The sequence below is a fragment of the Eulemur rufifrons genome, chromosome 19 (genome assembly GCF_041146395.1).
Source record: "Eulemur rufifrons isolate Redbay chromosome 19, OSU_ERuf_1, whole genome shotgun sequence".
NCBI classification, from domain to species: domain Eukaryota; kingdom Metazoa; phylum Chordata; class Mammalia; order Primates; family Lemuridae; genus Eulemur; species Eulemur rufifrons.
The window spans coordinates 52,259,995-52,279,905 of NC_091001.1; the positions used below are offsets into that span (position 1 = coordinate 52,259,995).

General features: G+C 37.9%; 1 protein-coding gene across 8 annotated transcripts in view; it reads right to left on the bottom strand.

The window, feature by feature from the left end:
* Nucleotides 1–19,911, bottom strand: part of CTNNA2 (catenin alpha 2) — a 1,068,594-nt gene that overhangs the window by 75,843 nt on the left and 972,840 nt on the right. For all 8 annotated transcript variants that reach the window (XM_069493843.1, XM_069493842.1, XM_069493839.1 and 5 more), the window contains one exon: nt 17,575–17,775. In XM_069493843.1, the coding sequence (XP_069349944.1) occupies nt 17,575–17,775 (201 nt within the window). The remainder of the gene's footprint in view (nt 1–17,574; nt 17,776–19,911) is intronic.

The window sequence follows — 19,911 nt, forward strand, 5'->3', positions numbered from 1 at the left end:
GACTTCACTAAGAATTGGAAAAATTATAATGTAAACAAAGAGATATCATTTTATACTTGTTAAGATGGGCAAACCAAAGCACAATAATACTAATCTCACTGAGCATGTGGATAAAAGGCAAGCTTTCTATTGCAGTTGGGAAGGCAAATGGGTACAACACATCCTTTTGGTGAGCACTTTGACAAAATTTAGTAAAATACAGTCCCAAACAGTGAGTTGGGCATTATCTAGGGCACAGCCAAATATTAACTTTTAAAGAGATACTGACTAGGAGGGCTGAGTAACTGTACATTGGAGTCACGAAAATGTCTTTGTGTCTGTGGTTACAGTTGTCTCTCGTTAGGTTGTATAATCTAATAGTTAAGAGAAGAAAATTATACAAAACCCAAGAATGAAAATAACTGCTCTAAAGGAGCTCTGTCAATGGCTATGGTGCAGTTCTACTCTGAATCCTCTAAATGACTCAGGAACTGCTGTGAGATGCTCACTCCAGATCCACAGATAGTACATCTGGGTGGGACAAAATGGACTTAGGGATATGAATTGGGGAACAGCCCATATATTAAAGTGAATAAGCCCTGAGGTCAAAGTTTGAGTGGGAAAAGCAAACTGAAAAGAGATGTCATTTGTGAGAAATTATAAAATACACAAAAAAGCACTGTGCATAATTTAAACATATATGCATTTGTATATGTTTTTGCATGTTCTGAAAGGACATATACTTTAAACACAGTGGTTACACTGGACAGGAAAGGAGAAGTATCTGTTATATTAGTCTCTCTTCTTTTTGTATCTTTGAATCTTTTCATAATTCAAATATTTAAAAAGAAATCAACAAAGTTCTTCTTATAGAATTGGGCTCTAAAAAAAATAAAGTTCTACCACATAGCCCAGAATATAATAGCAATTTGATCAATATCGTTAAGTGAGGAAGTCCCTCAGAAATTGTGACTGTGATCAAACACTTAATATTCTACCTTAGTAACTTCCAGCTAGAGAGTTGAGTTAGGAAGTGCCCACCACCCAGACCTTGATTCTCCATGAACATGTCTGTCTTTGCATGAGAAATTTTGTTGAGTCTGAAGTGGCCAGAAAGGTTGCTGTGTTGCTTTATTTGTGCAAAGTCATTCTGAAGAAGAGACAGGAGGAGGACAATGCAGGAGGTGACATGCTATCTTGCTCCAACCACCTCCAGGCCTGATTCTGTGCCCAAGGAAGAAAGAGGAAAGATAAAACCTAAAGGGACTATTTTCATTAAAGATTCTCTGAGACTCTGGACACATTCAATACTGCTCTGAAATCCCAAGTTTGAAGAATAGAGAAATCTTCTATTTGCACCAGCATGGAGTACAGGATCTCTCTAGTGAGATTTAAATGGTAGGGCCTTGGTATGATCCCCAGTGTTATTGATCTGGCATTGTCAGAAAAGGCAGAAACAAGGTCCTTTTATGAAGAGATTGAAACAGAAATACCATTAACCTTTCAAGGAAAAAAAAAATGGTGGGGGCAAGGGGTGAAGAACCCTTATATTTTTCAAATGAGGGCTCAAAGTGCAATTTAGTCATAATATTTAAATGACCTTATTATGCTCCTCAAACCAGTAAGACTTAGAACTTGAACTCATACAATTGATTGTATTTACTGTAACTGACAAGATATCCATTTATCTTACCACAAGTCAGTGTTTTTCTGGGTTTGACCCTTAAGAAAATCTTTCTCTGGTAAGAGCATTTAATACTTATTTGTTTAGGGCTTAGCCAACTGCTACTGTTCTTTGACCAACATAAATTTACTGTCCATGTTGCTGCTCTCTTTCCTAGTTTAATTTTAGCCTGTTTTGTTTGTAAAAGTGGTAAGACAGAGGAAACCATAAGTTTATAAAACAATGATCCATCTTGACAGAACCTAAGATGTTAGTTTGACTATGAATTCTTATAACATCTTGGTGATGTCTAAAAAATTAAATACCCCCAAAGTAACACTGAGATAGAAAAAGCCTCAAACTACTTCAAATATGATGCTGCTTCTCCTTCACACTAATTAGGACAAAACATAGCATTTCCTTTGTGATTCACACATTATATACTAACAGAGTTTCTGATATAGGAATATAAATAGAAGCTTCTTTCTACTCTCTGAATTACAACCAAAAATGTAGGCACCACTTTGCCATTATTTATCAGAAATGCTGAATTGCTCTTAATAGCTTATGTCCTGAAAGGGTGATCAAAGTTGAAAACAAACTTTTAAATTCCAGCTATACTTCTGTAGGCAGAGTGCACACCAGGCCACAAAATGATGACATTCCAGGAGCAATGAAATCAGAGTTAAGTATGCATATAAAAATCAAGGTCACATCATTCTAGTGTTGATCGAGATCCTAAACCAGAGGTGAGCAAGTTCTGGAATAAATCCTCCTGAGAGAATTCAGAGGTGAAGTTTCAGAGCACAGGGTGAGTCAGTTAAATGAATGAGACGTTGTGTTAAATATGCAAATAGAACTGCTGACAACTAAAAGGGCAAAACCCAAGGTTAACCAGATGTAGTGGAGATGAACAGCCAGCCAACCCCACTGTTCTGAATAACTATCTGAAAGGTCCATGCCCAGCTTTAAACACACCAACAATCTCCTATACTGCAGAGGGAACAATAAAATCTCTTTATCAACAAATAAACACACTAAGCATCTGACACCTCCCTATACTTCCTGTCTCTGCCTCTCTGTCTCACCATCTATTCCAATATATACTCAAATGTTCTAATGACACTGAATTACTTCTGTATCACCAAATATGAAATTGAGGACATACCATGTTGAACCAACATGTCCATGATTAATTTATTCTTTCATACTGAAATCTACTTCTTTCTCTTTGGCCCAAGTGAACTCTTCCTCAATTTCAATTTTCAATTTAGGATTAACTGCCACTGTGAAGCTTTCTTTAACCCCAGACACCCAAAGTAGACAATTTTCTATAATTTCATAGCATCCTAATCATGTATACACTATTATAGTACTTAGGACACTCTATCAGGACCATTTGTTGACATTTACTGTATGTCAACTCTTTCGCGTATGAGTTGCTTTCAAGCCAAGACAATATCTCCTTCATTCTTCATATTTTAAACCTTTGTCATGCTTCTGGCAGAGAGAATCTATCCAGTTGGGAAGATCCTCTGTTGGGAAGTAAAGGGATGGAATGGGAATGAATGGGGGTAATGGCAGAAAGAACTCATTTGTCACCCAGTATTTCATGGACAAAATGAGTAGTACCAAACTTCACCTACTGAGTCTCTTTTTTTTTCTGCCTACCATTTCACATCAGTTCAGTAATTTTATTAGAGAGTTTCATGAGTCACTAACCAAGTCATTAGTGGGCATTCTACGTTTGGTGTCCAGGCACCTTTCAGAAACCTGAGCTCAGAATCCTTTTAGGATTGCTTTTTCAAGTGGGAGTGTCACCATTGGACAGGAGAAAGGTTCACACTTCTAGTCTTAACTAGTTCACCAAGGCCAAAAAGCACATCTGTACGCATAGGGCTTGCCCAGTTGTGGTGGCCCAGTCAGCCAATACAAAAGTGTGTTTCCTGAACAAATTTTATTATTAACAGAAGAGAAAATAGACAAAGCCCCTGTTCTAGAGAACCAGTCTAGTAAGTATTAATAGAAAATAGAAAAGTAAGAATGAGAATGTTTAAAGAAATCTAGAAAGAAAATATCTGGACTGAGATGAAATTGTGACTAATTCCAGTGCAGGAATTAGTACAGATATCCGCCCCCACCCCCCCACCATCATGGATAGTCATTAAGCCTCCATTTTAATAGCTTAATAATTGGAATTAGGTAAAAATATAGGTGTTATCAGAGTAATTGGAACTAGAAGGTATTAATTTGGGAAGACGATGTGGGACAATTCCTTTGGTATCCTTTATACCAGGAAAGTGTTGTTTGATGGTGTTTCTAGAGGTAAAGCACTCTTTTCCCAAAATGGCTTCTATCAGACACTACCCAAGGGAATATTCATGTGGCCCCCAACTATTAATAGATGCTAAGGGAGAGGTAAAGAGAAGGTAAAGGATAATGATATATAAAACAACTGGGTGCCTAAAGTTGTTCAAAGAAAAGTCTAACTGGAATTCACAAGGCACTGGGTGTGCTTCCATGGTTCAACACAACCATGAAGTATAATTAGTTGTAAGGAGACTGCTCGAGTCTAAAGTTCCAAGTCATAGTCAGTGTAGAAGTAGGAATTAACCCAGACTGAAGCTGTGACAAATTTGTACCTTTAGCTCTACTCAAAAACAATGGTGGACAAACCATAGAAGCTGGTCACTCTTTTATTTTGTGAAGAACTTTTTGATCATGAATTAGGTTAGTAGAGAACCTTCAAGGATTCCCTCCCCTACCCACCGCCTCACCCACACACAAGGGTCTTTCAAAATCCTGAGCACAGAATCCTTTTAGGAATGCTTACATGAGAGCTTCAGCTATTGGGCAAGAAGTAATCAATCAGATCTATAAAAACGTCTCATGAGTAGTGGCTATTTTTACACATTATATATAGACCCATGTAATCCACTAGGTGTAGGTATGCCTTCCCCATAAAGTATAAGGGCAGCCAGAATCTTGTTGAAGCATTTGATGAGGAGTTCCTACATCATCCAGAACTTTCACTTCTGACCCTGATTTTGCAAACACACTCTAATCCTGGCTATGACTTTCATCACCACTAGCTACGTAGCTTCTTCTGAAATTAATGTTTGAATATCTCAAACTAAGTCAAATGCAATTTTCCCTAAATGATTCCATTGTTTTTTTTTCTTCCCCCTTTGATATATACAATTGTGATCTTTGAATTAAGTACCAGCTTTATCTTATTTCTACACACAATTTCCCAACTCCATCTATCCTTTTTTGTTCCAAGCTACTTCTCCAATCACCTTGAGCCTTTTATTTCCCACTATCGTATCCACCTCTGCTATTCTCTGTCCCTCCTAGCCACATACTGCATGGCTCCATCTTGATTCAGTGGGTCTTTTGTATTCTGGAATCCATTGCACAAGGAAATAGGGCTGTTGTACCAGGAGGTGATTATATCCCTAGTAAGTCCTTGTTGTGGGGTTTGTTCACACACCCTAAACTACTATTCTACCCTAATTATGCTATTCATCACCCTTACTGTCTCTCCTATCCTTATGCATTTAAAATATGTATGTGTGGGAGGCAGTCCCTGAGAGGGCTCCCAGTGAGCCCTCTCTCTGCTGGTACTCATGCCTTTGTGGCATCCCCTCAACTTGAATGTGGCCTGAAATTAGTGACTCGCCTCTAATCCACAGAACATGACAAAGCAGATGGGATGTCACTTCTGAGATTAGGTTACAAAAAGATGCTGGTGTCCATCTGGCTTGTCTTTTCTTGCTCTCTTGGTTGCCCATTCTGAGGGAAGCCACTTGCTGTGTTGTGAGCTGTTCTATAGAAAAGTCTACATGATAAGTAAAATTTGGGGGCAATTTGTTACACAGAAATAGATACATAATATAGTATGCTACACCGTGAGTAAAAATATCAGTAGAAATAATTAGCAGGACGCATTAAAACTTGTAGCAACTACACTTTTCTAGCATATTTATTGGTTCCAAGTAATTGTGTAATTGAATCTTGGTATTTAATTTTACATGACTTATTTAACCAATATGAGCCTCAGTTTACTCAGTGGACAGCAGGAATAATCATGGCTGCCCTTCAGGGTTTACATAAAGTTTAGAAATAATATGTTCTATCAATGTATTATTCAGTTTGATACACAAATCTAAGCAGTACTCTAGCGTAACATGTTCTGGCTTGAAGGCACTTACAAAAAAGGGAAACATGTAAAATGCTTAGTATGATGCCTGGCACATAAAAGATTCACAGTAAATGGTTCTTGAAGTTGTTGTCTTCATCCCAAGACTCTCTGCACCTACCCAGCTACACAGCGTTTTCTTTGTTTACAGAAGGCAAAATCACTTGGTATCTTCCAGCTAGAACTTGGAAGCACAGCCATATGATTTCCCACAAAAAAGGGCAGGCCTTGTGGGAAACATCCCATCAATTAGTGCTTCATCTGAAAATTGGGAAGCTGATATGATTTGTTTTGAAAACTGAACCTCCCGGTTTAATGCCCTTGTCTCCCTTCAGCAGGACCATATCATTCTTGTGATAATGTAAATCTGCCCTCAGGACAAGATTTGATAAATTCACTCCTAGAACTATTCTTTTTATTTTGATTGCCAAGAAGGACAATGTTAAGCATTGTGCTCCATTATGAACAGATGGCTAGATCCATGAGGAAAGAGAATCTTTAAAAGACTTTACCAAAAAGGTAGTAGCTTGCAACACAACAAAAACCCAGACAATTCAAACTCAGCTTACCTAGCTCAGTAAGCTACTCAACTTAATCTAACATTCTAGTCCTTTCTCTCTCAAACTTATACCACTTTATATTAGTTGACTGAACTTAAATTTCAAGTAAAGTATCCTCAAAATGCTTTTTTTGAAAATGTGGCAGCAGTATAGAAATAAAATTTAGATACTTTCTCTTAATTTGAAATCTTCCTCTCTCTAGACCAATGATATACTAACTTTAATGGTGTTCTCTCTAGAGAATGTATCGTCAGCTTGAAAGATGCTGAGCATTGGAATTTGGGAGCCAGGACAAAAGTAGCCCAGCTTAATCTGCTCCTTATTCCCTAGTGATTACTTGTCAGCTGTCTCTACCTTTCCAGATAACCATCATCATCATCGCAGCCAGTCCCAAGTTTTCCATCCTGTGTGCATTCTTGTGCTTTCCTGCATCAGAGTCGGTCATCTGTTCCCTCTGTGGGAGTCCCGAAACACTGCCGTTTTCATAAATTCATGTTTGGAAAATTATAATGTATATTTCAAACCTCAAAATCAAATTTAATTTCCAGAAGGCCATACATAACCCATGAGCTGAATTGTTTGATAAAAGATGAAAAAGGACTGCCTAAAAGGAGAAAAAAGGAAAAACCTCTCTAAATTCCATTCATGATAACTACCCTAAGAGAATCAGGGAGCATCCATCTGCTCTTGTCTAGACACAAATTCCTTTCCCTGAGGAAAGAAAATGCTTGCTTGGAAAGTTCTTATATTTTAAAAATAAGCATTTTAAAAATAATCACAAATGGTTTATAACTTAAAAAAGGATGGCACATTTTATTCTGAAATATAAGGAATGAATAAAGAGTGGAACATTATGCCTTATTTAGCTTACAGTGTTTGTCAAAACTTTGCTTAATAAATAGTTTAATTTGGCATCAGTGAAGTTTAAATACTTAGATTGCATTAAGATGTAGTAAAGCACTTGCTAAGAATTTATTGCACATGATTTATGAGATTCTAATCTTAATCACTAAGTATATAATTTTAAAAAGGGCATAATCCCCCCAGGTAAGTTACTGTGTCATTATGTTTAATAAACTTTTAAAATTCTTCAAAGAGACGGGGTCTCACTATGTCACTCAAGCCTCAAGCGATCCTCCAGCCTCAGTCTCCCAAAGTGCTAGGATTACAGACATGAGCTACTGGGCCCAGCCTGAACATTTTTTAGCATCAACTCTAATCAAGGCTGGAGGGAATGAAGAGGTGGTCTCATAACCTCAGGAGGTAAAAATTTAATTAAAAAAAAAAAAAAAGAATCAATACTACCCGTATACCCCCCAGGTAGAAAGAGGGACAGAGAACAGACTACAGGAAAATAAGTATCAGCATTAAACTAGGAAATAAATAGAAAAATGGGCAAATACAGAGTGTGAAAATAGGGCAGTATACAGTAGGTGCCAAATGAGTGGCAGAGATAACAGGAGTAAAGTGGGCTTCGCTAGTGTGTTCGAGAGGGGACTTCCTTGTCACTGACAAGGAAAAAATTGGCTGTTAAAAATAGGAAATATACAAAGGCAAATCAGACAGGAAGTCATATTGGGGTCACATTGACCATAACAAAAAACTTCTCTCCTTCTTACGTTCACCTGTTACTTCAGGCCCTCTAGCTACATGCAAAACTTCCCATTTTTCCTCGACACTGTTTCTGGAGTACTGCCAGGATATACCACACGTGCTTCCAAACACGTGATTGCCAGCATATTCTTCCTCTCTCTGATTCGAACACCAATCACTGACATGGCAGCTTCCCTTGTGTTGGCAAATCTGGGTGATGGATGGACCTTACTACACTGCCTTAGTTGTGCACAATACTAAGGGCCACCAATTCCAGTGGAAACCAGCACTGACCCTGCTAGACAAAGCTGCAGGCCCCTGATACACCACTACCACCACCATGGATGTCGGGCACTGATGCCCCTCAAGTGACAAAGAAGGACCATGTCCTTTCCAGTTCCCAGGACTCTGAATCCATGCAGCACTGGAGATTCACATCTTTCCTCTTGATTTTACTTGGACAAATGGACACCATAGAAGTGCTGTTTGTTTTGCTATGATGACCAAGATTTATAGCAAATGAAGGCATAATTGCAAATCTCTCTAAGTCCACCCCACCCCATTTTTACTTCCATGTTAGGGGCTTTATTGTCAGCATAAATTTATGTATCTTACTTTCTCTTAAGTTATATTTTCCTTTTTTGCCTTTTTGAAAATAAATGAAATACATTGTACATACTTTTCCTCTAACAATATATCTTTTATCTAACAATATATCTGGAAATTACATGGAGAGTCATTCCCCATTCCTTTTATACCTGTATAGTACTCCATTGTGCAATTGTACCGTAATCCATTCAACTAGTGCCCTAGGGCTAGATATTTGTGTTGTTTCCAGAATACAATCTTATAATGAATAATCTTGTACATACGTATTTTTATATTTTTTGCCAGTACATCTGAAGAACAGATCTTTAAAACTGAAATTACTTTCGAAATGTTAATGATACGTTCTTTTGAGAGATAATGTCAAATTTCCTCCATTTTACATACCTACCAAAATATGAAACTATATATTTTTCTTCATCCTTGACAATAAAGTATGTTATAGAACTTTTGGATTTTTTGCCATTCTGGTGGGTAATGTTATTTCAGTATAATATTTAATTTGACTTTATCTTACCATGAAAGAGGTCAAGCAGTGTCTCATTTGGTTAAGAACCATTTCCATTTCCATATTGTAAACTACATGGTTAAAGCTGTGTCTTCTGAGCCGATTCTTCAGCCTCTTGTGCTAACAGAGCTGGGCATGTCTCAACTGTAGAGCACATCATTTACAAACAAGCCCGTGTAGAGAACATATTTTCTTGTTTCTGCATGGTCAGGGCTTTCTGAGCAAAAATTACTGGTAACCTGGTTCCAAGGATGACTCAATAGCAGTCCCAAGATTGTGAAATAAACTGGGAGAGATTTACAGGCTTATCACGCCCGAGATATGTGTACATTTCAAAGGGGGATAAAACCAGGAGCCCTGCATTTATATTCCAAAAGGTTACAACCTGGGTTATTTGTTTACATTAAAAAGAAAAGTTCTCTCTCCTTCCCTCAGGAGGGAAAGGGAACAACGAGCACTAATTCTTATATTGGCTCCCAGGTTCAAAATCTTGTAGTTCCTCACTTGTATTATGGATCTTCTGTATGTACAGAATCCATCTGCCTTCCTCACATTGCTCTGAGAGGGACAATGGAACATAAGGAAGTGGCGTGGTTACTGAGTAAGTAATAAGTTTGTTTTCTGAGCCAGAAACCTTGCATTTGCCCTTAGGACAAAATAAAATAGATACCAAAACCTTATCATTCAGATCCCTGTAACACCTAGAGTTTGTAGGTGTCAGTCATATAAAAAGGCATGGGACAAATCACACATTGTCTATGTAAGGGTACTAAGTGGGTGAGATTTCTTGGTTATTCTTACACTTCTGACTACTTCCTATCACCATGAATACTACAACCAACATTTCCTCCATATCTGCATTATTTTGACTTTTCAAAAAGAAAATATTTATTTTATTAACACTATATTAAAATACATTTAAAATAGTATGTCTAGGCTGAACAATCTTGGTCATTACAGATTCTGTCAAAGTTCATTACTTTCATAATCTAATTTTAAGATCAGTCATAGAGAAGTAACTTAGACTGACGATAGTCCTTCCTATCTAAAATATAATTTTTGTCTTCCCTCTGCTACCTCTGTCCGGTATTGGTCTTACCTCCTGCCATTGTCCAGCCACAGGGATAGGCAGGTCCTCTAGAGCTATCCAAACATAAAACGCTATTCCACCAGCAACAGAAATCAGTCCCAGTAAAGGAAGCAAACTCCAAACAGCTAATCAGATTTTTCCCCTTTTATATACAGAAAGTAGGAAAGAAAGAAATCTATTTATCCTGGATTCTTAAACTGTGAGCCTGAGTCTGCTGGTGGACAGACTGACTCTCTACTGGAAAAAAAAAAACAAAGCGAAATGTGCTAATTGTTGGTATTTATTTAATCAATGCATGCATATGAAATGCTAGTTATGTGATAGTACCATTCTAGGCCTTGGGCACTTACAGAAACACTTGCCTCTAAGAACTGACGATCCAGTTGTAAGCACAGCCACTTATGCTGAATAGGACATACTAAATGTCAAGACTGATAGAGTCTTCTGTTGTTTCCAATGGAACTTGAGCTAGATCTTAAGGTCCAATAAACAGACATAGAGGACGAGGAGGAGATGAATGACATTACAAGGAGGAAAGGGGGCAGTGTGGAATAACAAAGTCACTAGTCCAGATGGAGCAGAGGGTTTATCCAGAGGATTCATGGGCAAGGGTTGTCCATGTGGAGTGCAGTCACCAGGGAGCCAGGAAAAGTGATGCATGTATCCTACGTTTAACAATATTGATCATACTCAGATGACAAAACATCAGCCAATGCAGGAGAAAACTAAGTCCCAGAAGCATTACCTAATTTGTTTAAGGTCACAGGTACTTGGCAGCAGTCAAGAAATTGTGTTCTTCTGAGTTCTAACCTGGATTTGTTCTACTGTGTTGTACTGGCCTGATGTATCCATCAGGTTCCCAGTTTAGATGCTTTCTATTTGCTGATGCTCTTACATTTTCTAGGCAAAATATGTAGAAATGATGTAAAAAGCTTCTCTTATAAGATTTTAGGTTACAGACTATAGAAGTAAAAATTATACTACTTGTTTGGCCCACATATTCCCCAAAATAATGGAATTTTAATCCCTGCATACAGAGTGCTCAATGACATCGAACCTCCATTTAAATATGCTCTATTTTTTTATTTTTCACAAGGGGTCTATTGCACAGCTCTGAAGAAACGTCTGGCAGAATCTCAAAGGTCTCTCAACCTAATTATGTTCACATTGCCACAAATTTGCAATAGCTATCAAATTTACAAAAATGACATTTCAATATAAATCGTTCAGTGAAGAATGAGCTTACTCTATGTAAACCCAAATATGATATCACTCAAAGTACTTTTGCCCTCCTCAGCCTCCTGCAGCAACCTGACTTTGTAAATGAGATCTACGAGGATGGGTCTCCTCAAGCGTGTACTTACTACCAAGCTGTTGGCAATTTGTTATAATTCAGGTTTTATTGAAGAGCCCATCAAATATGCCATGTAAGTATTTAATGGGTCTGCTGTAGGTCCAATTTATTGTGTTTCCATCAACCTGGATTAGTTTTATAAAAAAATAATACATAGGTAAATTTTTATATAATGCTGCCTTATAATCTTAGCATACTAATAACCCACAAAATTTTCTTCAGTTTAATTCAGCATTCATATCAAGATGAAAAGCACTTTTATGCGAAGTACTGTCTTTACTGAGGAAAGAAAATAATTCATGGAAAATAAAGCACAGATGGTTTTGGCACTCTTTGGATACCTCTTGATTTTATATACACTCAGCAGAGGCAGCTAGGTGGTACAGTGGGGTCTCCCCCTACAGCAACCCCACCCCTGCAGCCATTCGCATGTCTAAATAGGGCTGGCCTATGTTTGTAGACACTGTCAGCAGCAACATCTGGTTTAGTCAAGGCTCTTTGCCCTTTTACAGATTCTTCTTTGTAACATACTCCCAACCCACTCCCTTTACCATATGTAAAATGGAGTACATGGGCTCCATTTACCCTGGTCAATCTGGTCTCCACTGGGGGATATTACTTTACCTTAGGGCGGTGGAGCTCAGTGGCTATTGCTTTGCCCACTCCATTTCTCACTGCCCCCCTGCCCTCAAGGATATCTTGCAATGTCTGGAGACATTTTTGGTTGTCACAACTTGGTGTAAGAGAGGGAGGAAATACTATAAACATCTAGTGAGTGAAGGCCAGGGATGCTGCTAAGCATCCTATAATAGACAGAACAGCCCCACTCCTCCTCTCTCCCCAAGAAAGAAATGCTCAGACCAAAGTGTCAATAATGCGGAGGTTTAGAACTTCTCACTTAGCGTCTTGAATCTAACAACTTGGTGTGGGGGCTGGGGGTGGGGGAATTGTGGCCGAACCTAGTAGGTGTGGCAAAGCAAAAAAAAAAAAAAAAAAAAAAAAAGAAAGAAAAAACCCACATGACATTTTGCCTCCTTTTTCCTCACGTTTCCTCTTGGCATCCTCTGCTTCTTGTCTACTGCCCCTCTCTTATAACCCCAAAATAAAATGTACTCCCAGGACAAAATTTGATAGACATATAGAAAAGTAACCAATTCAGTGTGGCTCTAATACATACATATATACATTTTTAATAAGAAAAACTCCCAAATAGACATTTGAGCACCAGTGATATGCTCAACAGTCTTTATTTTGAGGACATATGTCTCTTTAGCACAGCCAAACACTGACACTGGAACTAATTCGTTTTAGAGAACATACATAGCCAATACAACTTTGTACAATCATAATCACAGAACTGATCCTGTGGTCTTCCTCAAACTCCATGTGTCTAGTCTGTGTAGGAACATTTCCCAGCAATTTTAATTAGCAATCAGTGAGTTAACAGCTAAAGTTTTTTCTTTCATTTCTTTGGGAAACTCTCTAGTTATTCATAAAGAAAGAACATTGCTCCTGTTTAAGAAAGAGAAGAGCAATTGTGGACAGAAACAAAAGAAGTTATATACCTTTGTATATTCTAGTTCTTGCCTCACTAACATCCACTTTTCCTTGGCATGTATTCCTATGTTTTCTACTATAGTTGTATATAAACTGCCTATTTCAATCTCTACCTGGTTACTTTCCTAGTTACCCTTTATAGATCTTGAAAACAGAGTCTAAATGTCTTGCTTATCTACTCAATTAGGAATTCAATGTGGACATCAAAATAAGGAGTCACCAAAGTGCCCAATAACTGGGCAAGGAAGAGCTGGGAGAATTTTCCAAGCTCTAAACACAGAAGAGCAAAATCTTAATTAGTAACAACAATCTAGGATGAGTGACTGTTTCATTGATTTTTTTTTTTTGCAGAAAAGTCAACCAAAAAACTATTTACATTTCAAGACTTTGTGTGAAAATTATGTTAAAATATTTCAATCAACTAAGCAACTGTCATTGCCTTTAGATTCTGACCCAATGGGCACAACATCTATCATTAAATCAGCCCAAGAAACAATAAAAAAAAATCTAAAACATCTTTTGAACTGTGTCTAACTTTGTGAAACAACGTCACATGTAAATTAGCAATATGCTCTTTATCTTTCATCTGTCTCAATTGTTGTTCCAGCCAGTCATTAGCAGGCAGGAGTTGAGAGTCCTATCTCCAGATCTTCTGATACTTTTTAACCAGCATCAGACCCAAGCGAGTGCTACTCTGTGTCAGCAGCACCACCACTTCTGACACAGAGCTGAGACTTTGTGCAAGAATAGAGCTATGGTTTTCCACTCCTTTAAGTCCTCTGCTATTTCCTTCCTCAGTGTTTTGTAATTTTCTCTGCAGAGGTCTTTTACTTCCTTAGTTAAATACATTCCTCGGTATTTTATTTTCTTTGTTTCTATTGTGAAGGGTATTGAGTCTTTGATTTGGTTCTCAGTTTGACCGTTGTTGGTGTATAGGAATGCTACTGATTTCTGTACGTTGATTTTGTGACCTGAGACTTTGCTGAATTTGTTTATCAATTCCAGTAGTCTCATGGCAGAACCATACCATGCTCATGGGTCGACAGAATCAACATTGTTAAAATATCTATACTACCCAAAGTGATCTACAGATTCAATGCAATCCCTATTAAAATGCCTACATCATTTTTTGCAGATCTAGAAAAAATAATTCTACGCTTCATATGGAACCAGAGAAGACACCGTATAGCAAAAGCAATCTTAAGCAAAAAGAACAAATTGAGAGGCATCAATTTACCAGACTTCAAGCTATACTACAAGGCTATAGTAACTAGAACAGCATGGTACTGGCACAAGAACAGAGTCATAGACCAATGGAACAGAAGCAAGAACCCAGATATAAAACCATCCTCATATAGCCATCTAATCTTGGACAAAGCAGACAAAAATATGCACTGGGGAAAAGAATCCTTATTCAATAAATGGTGCTGGAAAAATTAGATAGCCATATGTGGAAGACTGAAACAGGATCTGCACCTCTCACCTCTCACAAAAATCAACTCAAGGTGGATAACAGACTTAAACCTAAGGCATGAAACTATAAGAATTCTAGAAGAAAATGTTGGAAAAACTATTATGGACATTGGCCTAAGCAAAGAATTTATCAACAAGACCCCAAAAGGCAATCACAGCAACAACAAAAATAAATAAATGGGACCTGACCAAATTAAAAAGCTTCTGCACATGCCAAGAAAACTATCAAGAGAGCAAACAGACAACCTACAGAGTGGGAGAAAATACTTGCATGTTACAGATCCGATAAAGGGCTGATAACTAGAATCTATATAGAACTCAGGGAAATCAGCAAGAAAAAAATCAAACAACCCTATCAAAAAGTGGGCAAAGGACACAAACAGAAACTTTTCAAAAGCAGACAGACTAATGGCTGACAAACACATGAAAAAATGCTCAGCATCTCTAATTATCAGGGAAATGCAAATCAAAACCACAAGGAGATATCACTTATCTCCAGTGAGAATGGACTTTATCAAAAAGTCCCACAACAATATATGTTGGCATGGATGTGGAGAGCCAGGAACACTCCTACACTACTGGTGGGACTGCAAACTAGTACAACCTCTGTGAAAAGCAATATGGAGATACCTCAAAGAGATACAAGCAGATCTACCATTTGATCCAGCAATCCCATTACTGGGCATCTACCCAAAAGAACAAAAGACATTCTACAAAAAAGACATCTGCACTAGAATGTTTATAGCAGCACAATTCACAATTTCAAAGATGTGGAAACAACCCAAGTGCCCATCAGTACATGAGTGGATTAATAAAATGTGGCATATGTATACCATGGAGTTCTCAGCCATAAAAAACAAAGGTAGTCTAGCACCTCTTGTATTATCCTGGATGGAGCTGGAGCCCATTCTATCAAGTGAAGTATTGCAAGAATGGAAAAACAAGTACATGTACTTATCGTCAAATTGGTATTAACTGACTTAACTGACCAACACTTAAGTGCACATACAGTAGTAACATTCATTGATTGGGTGTCGGGCAGGTGAGGCAGGGGAGGAAGGGATGGGTACATTCACACCTAATGGGTACAGTGTGCTCTGCCTGGGGGTGGACATTCTTGAAGCTCTGACTCAGGTGGGGCAAAGGCAATATATGTAACCTAAACATTTGTACCCCCGTAATATCCTTAAGGAAAAAAAATTAAGAAAAATGAATAGAGTTATAGGCCAGGAGCTGAGAGCCACAAAAATGTGAGATAGTTTCCTTAAAGGTTAAAGAAAAAAAAAAAAAGAAGTCCTTAATTTGGAGAGTAACATGTTTTTTCTAACTCTTCCAAGGGAAGAAAGAAATATCGTATGGTTTGCTTTGTGTCTGTTCTATTGAATGCAAAGGGCAAACCTACTTAAACAACAACAATAAAAAAAAAAACGTGCGGAATCTCAGTTAATTAAAATGCAGATATATATTTTATTATTATTGCTATTTCTAAGTCTGCAAGGATCCCTTAAAGCTATAATCTCTAGATGTTGAGACTATACTATTTCTTTTCTGCTTATATTTTAGAGAGACTGACTAAACCTGTGTTTATAAGTGGTTTGTTTTTTCTTGCTATTCTGGGCTAACAAATATCTACAGAAGTCTTTATAAATCATCTTTTCCCTGTAGAAAGAAACATATGTCTATTAACATGTCTTATCCTGCAGAACTGGGAACACTGTGATATCTGACCTTTCAGAGATATCTATTTTTAAAATGCCCAGTGGCGTTCAAAGTTCACGTGCAAGCCCGAGAAGACCCACGTTGGGGTTTGAGGAGAGAGGCCCTTCTGTGCATACACACAACCCAATTCATTACATGTTAATAGCCCCATCCAACATGGACTTAAATTCTCTTTCTCTATCCTAGTCTTCTCTCCTTGCCTGAATTCCTTCTCTAGTTTCATATATACAAATATACAAGGCATGAGGAAATTAAGAAAGCATCTAAAGCCAAAAATATTCTTCAAGAGCATAAACTACTAAAAAGCCAGTCTTTGACACACTCTTCAAAGTTGTGTATTGTTCTATTAATTCAGTGCAAGTAAGTTTTTTTTCTATCCCAATGCACCTGAGAGCTCTGACAGGCTCCCATAAGTAATCGGGTCTCACCACAGCAGAGAGTCCCCAGTGGGCAGCCGCACAGCCCTGAAGGAGGACACATAAAGTTCCCCTAGAAGGAAAGGGAGTCTGCTAAAATCTAACTCTTTTTCAGCAGCCACCTCCTTTCTTTTAGCACTTCATATTCATATACTACCTAGAGCCTTTATGCTTCCTACCGGCTATACAGAATTCTTCTTCCTCTCAAGCAACGAAAGGTGTAATGATTTTTAAGTTCCAGATTACAAGTTCCTATCACATCTGCATTATTTTCTAGCCTTGTGACTTGATACAGTCTCTTAGCTGATTCAAATCTCTATTTTCTCATCTGTAATTGGAGATAAAAATTTCTCTGCCTATTTCATAAAGTCCTTGTGAAAATCAAATATTATATGAAAACTATAAATATATACATGAAAAGCAATAAAACTGTCATTCTCCTAAAATTATTCAAATTCAAACTCAAAAAACAGAGAACACGTAAGTATACCACCTCTTTCATGATTACATGCAATTTATAAGCATAAAAGACTATAGATTTTTTCCTGTGCACCATCTGGGGAATGGTCACGCTTGAATGTTCCGACTCGGAGGGATAGGGGGTGGGGGAAGGGGATGGGGGTATAACTACATGATGAGTGCAATGCGCAGTGTCTGGGTAATGGACACGCTTGAAGCTCTGACTCGGGGGGATGGGTGGGACATGGGCAATATATATGACCTGAACTTTTATACCCCCATAATAAGCTGAAATTAAAAAAAAAAAGACTATAGAAAACAAGGAAACAGGTTTACTCACATCTGGAAATTAATCATGGCATTAGCATTCTGGCCAGATCTAATAACCATGCTTACCTGTCTCAGAAAGCAATTTTGTAGCTTCCAGCACTTTCTCAGTATAAACCCCAGCTTCATAGTTCTCCATCTCAGCATTGATGATGTGTATGACTCGAGCTGCCCGGCCCCTGATGGCTCCCGCAGTCCGATCCAGAGTGTCCACATCCCCCTCTTGGAGGGCTATCACACACTTGTTCACATCCTCCAAGATGTGGTTTTCTATGGAAAGGACACATGTGCATTTAGATAACTTTACAGCACTCAGAACTTAACCATCCTATCATTGATTCATCAACTATCACAAGCCCTTGCCTTGCTCAGCACAATATACGCCTAGTAATACTGAAGTGGTACTTAAAGGATATATTAATAGTTAATAATTATGATAGTGATTCTTAAACTTGATCATCAGTTAGCATCACACAGATTGTTGGGTGTCATTCCTAGTTTCTGATTCAGTAGGTCTGAGTTGGGGCCAAAGAAACTGAGTTTCTACCAAGTTCTCAGGTGATGCTAATGCTGCTGATTTGGGACATTTTGAGGACCACTGACTTAAAGAACATCCCTCTCCCTTTGTTCCAAAGTTTGAGACTTACTACATGAGATGGTCTTTTAGGAGTTGTTGTGACAGATACCACAAAGTCAATCTGACCGAGTAAAATAATTTCTAAATATGACCAGAGTCAAAGCTTTGAGTACATGTTTGTTTAATAATGTTTTTATTAAGGAAACATTTAAGGGAAAGTACAGAATGAACAATTATCACCCCATTAGTCTTTAAAAGTCATGTCATGCCATAAGAAAACTGATCAGGTGAAGAGAATCACAGAATTTCCCACAATTAAAATACAATCTGGTTTTATGGCTGGTTCCTCAGATCAGAGTCAAAGTCAGCATCACTCTCATGTCATTGCCCAAAGTAGAAACCAAGCAAGCAGGAGGGGAGGCTTCATTCTCTACTGACAGAGAAAATAGAGGATCTGGTCCCTTACAGTATACAAAGTGCACAATTTTATGTTTCCCACGTCCAATGTGAGATCCATAATTATGTCCCTTGAACATTCTTTAAGAAGTAGAATTCTAAGGAAATGTTCAAGAAATTTAGTGCTCTATGGAAAGAAGAAAAGAATTTGAGTTGAAAATACACAAACTGTACAGGACTGAATGTTTATGTTTCCCCAACATTTATATTTTGAAATCCTAACTCCCAAAGTGAAGATATTAAGAGGTGGGGACTTTGGGAAGTGATTAGGTAGTGGGCAGAACTCTAATGAATGAGATTAATGCCCTTATAAAAGAGACTCCAGAGATCCCTCACTCCTTCTGCCATGTGAAATTAAAGCGAGAAGACTATGAGGAAGTAAATCCTTACCAGTACCTTTATCTTGGACTTCCCAGTCCCTAGCATCAGTAGAAATAAATTTCCATTGATGATAAGCAACCCAGATTATGATTTTGTTTAAGTGGCCCAAACACATTAAGACATAAACACATATAAACATGTCCTTTAATAAATACAATAGCACAATTTTAAAAATAGCCTTAAGTAACACACAAACCTTTTAAAATTATAACTGCCAAATTCAATGAATAATGTATAAGAGATTAAAATAAATTATTACCTCTTTAGGAAATTTTTAGGGCTAGCTCTAATTTTAAAGTTCCAAAAGAAGGAAAGGTGGGAGGGTACCCAGAAAATCCCAGTCTTCACTAGGGATCTCTCTTTCTTTTCTTTTTTTTTTTTTTTTTTTTTTTTTTTGAGACAGAGTCTCACTCTGTTGCCCAGGCTAGAGTGAGTGCCGTGGCGTCAGCCTAGCTCACAGCAACCTCAAACTCCTGAGCTCAAGGGATCCTCCTGTCTCAGCCTCCCGAGTAGCTGGGACTACAGGCATGCGCCACCATGCCCGGCTAATTTTTTCTCTATATATTTTTAGCTGTCTATATAATTTCTTTCTATTTTTAGTAGAGGTGGGGTCTCGCTCTTGCTCAGGCTGGTCTCGAACTCCTGAGCTCAAATGATCCACCCACCTCGGCCTCCCAGAGTGCTAGGATTACAGGCGTGAGCCACCGCGCCCGGCCGGGATCTCTCTTTCATTAAACGAAGCACTCAGAGGAAATATTTGTTCTTTTAGGACATTGGGTAGAAAAATCACTAAGTATAATTGACTTTTCAAAAAGAATACCCATTTTGACCTTATACAATATGATTTCCAAGCCATTATGAATTTCTGATTTTTATATTGTCTAGTTCTTTATTTCAACTATAAATTAGAAGAAACAATGGAATAAAGTAGAATAACAACATGTTTAAGTTTTAATATTCAGATTTCTTAAACTCAAAAAGTAGTACTTTCT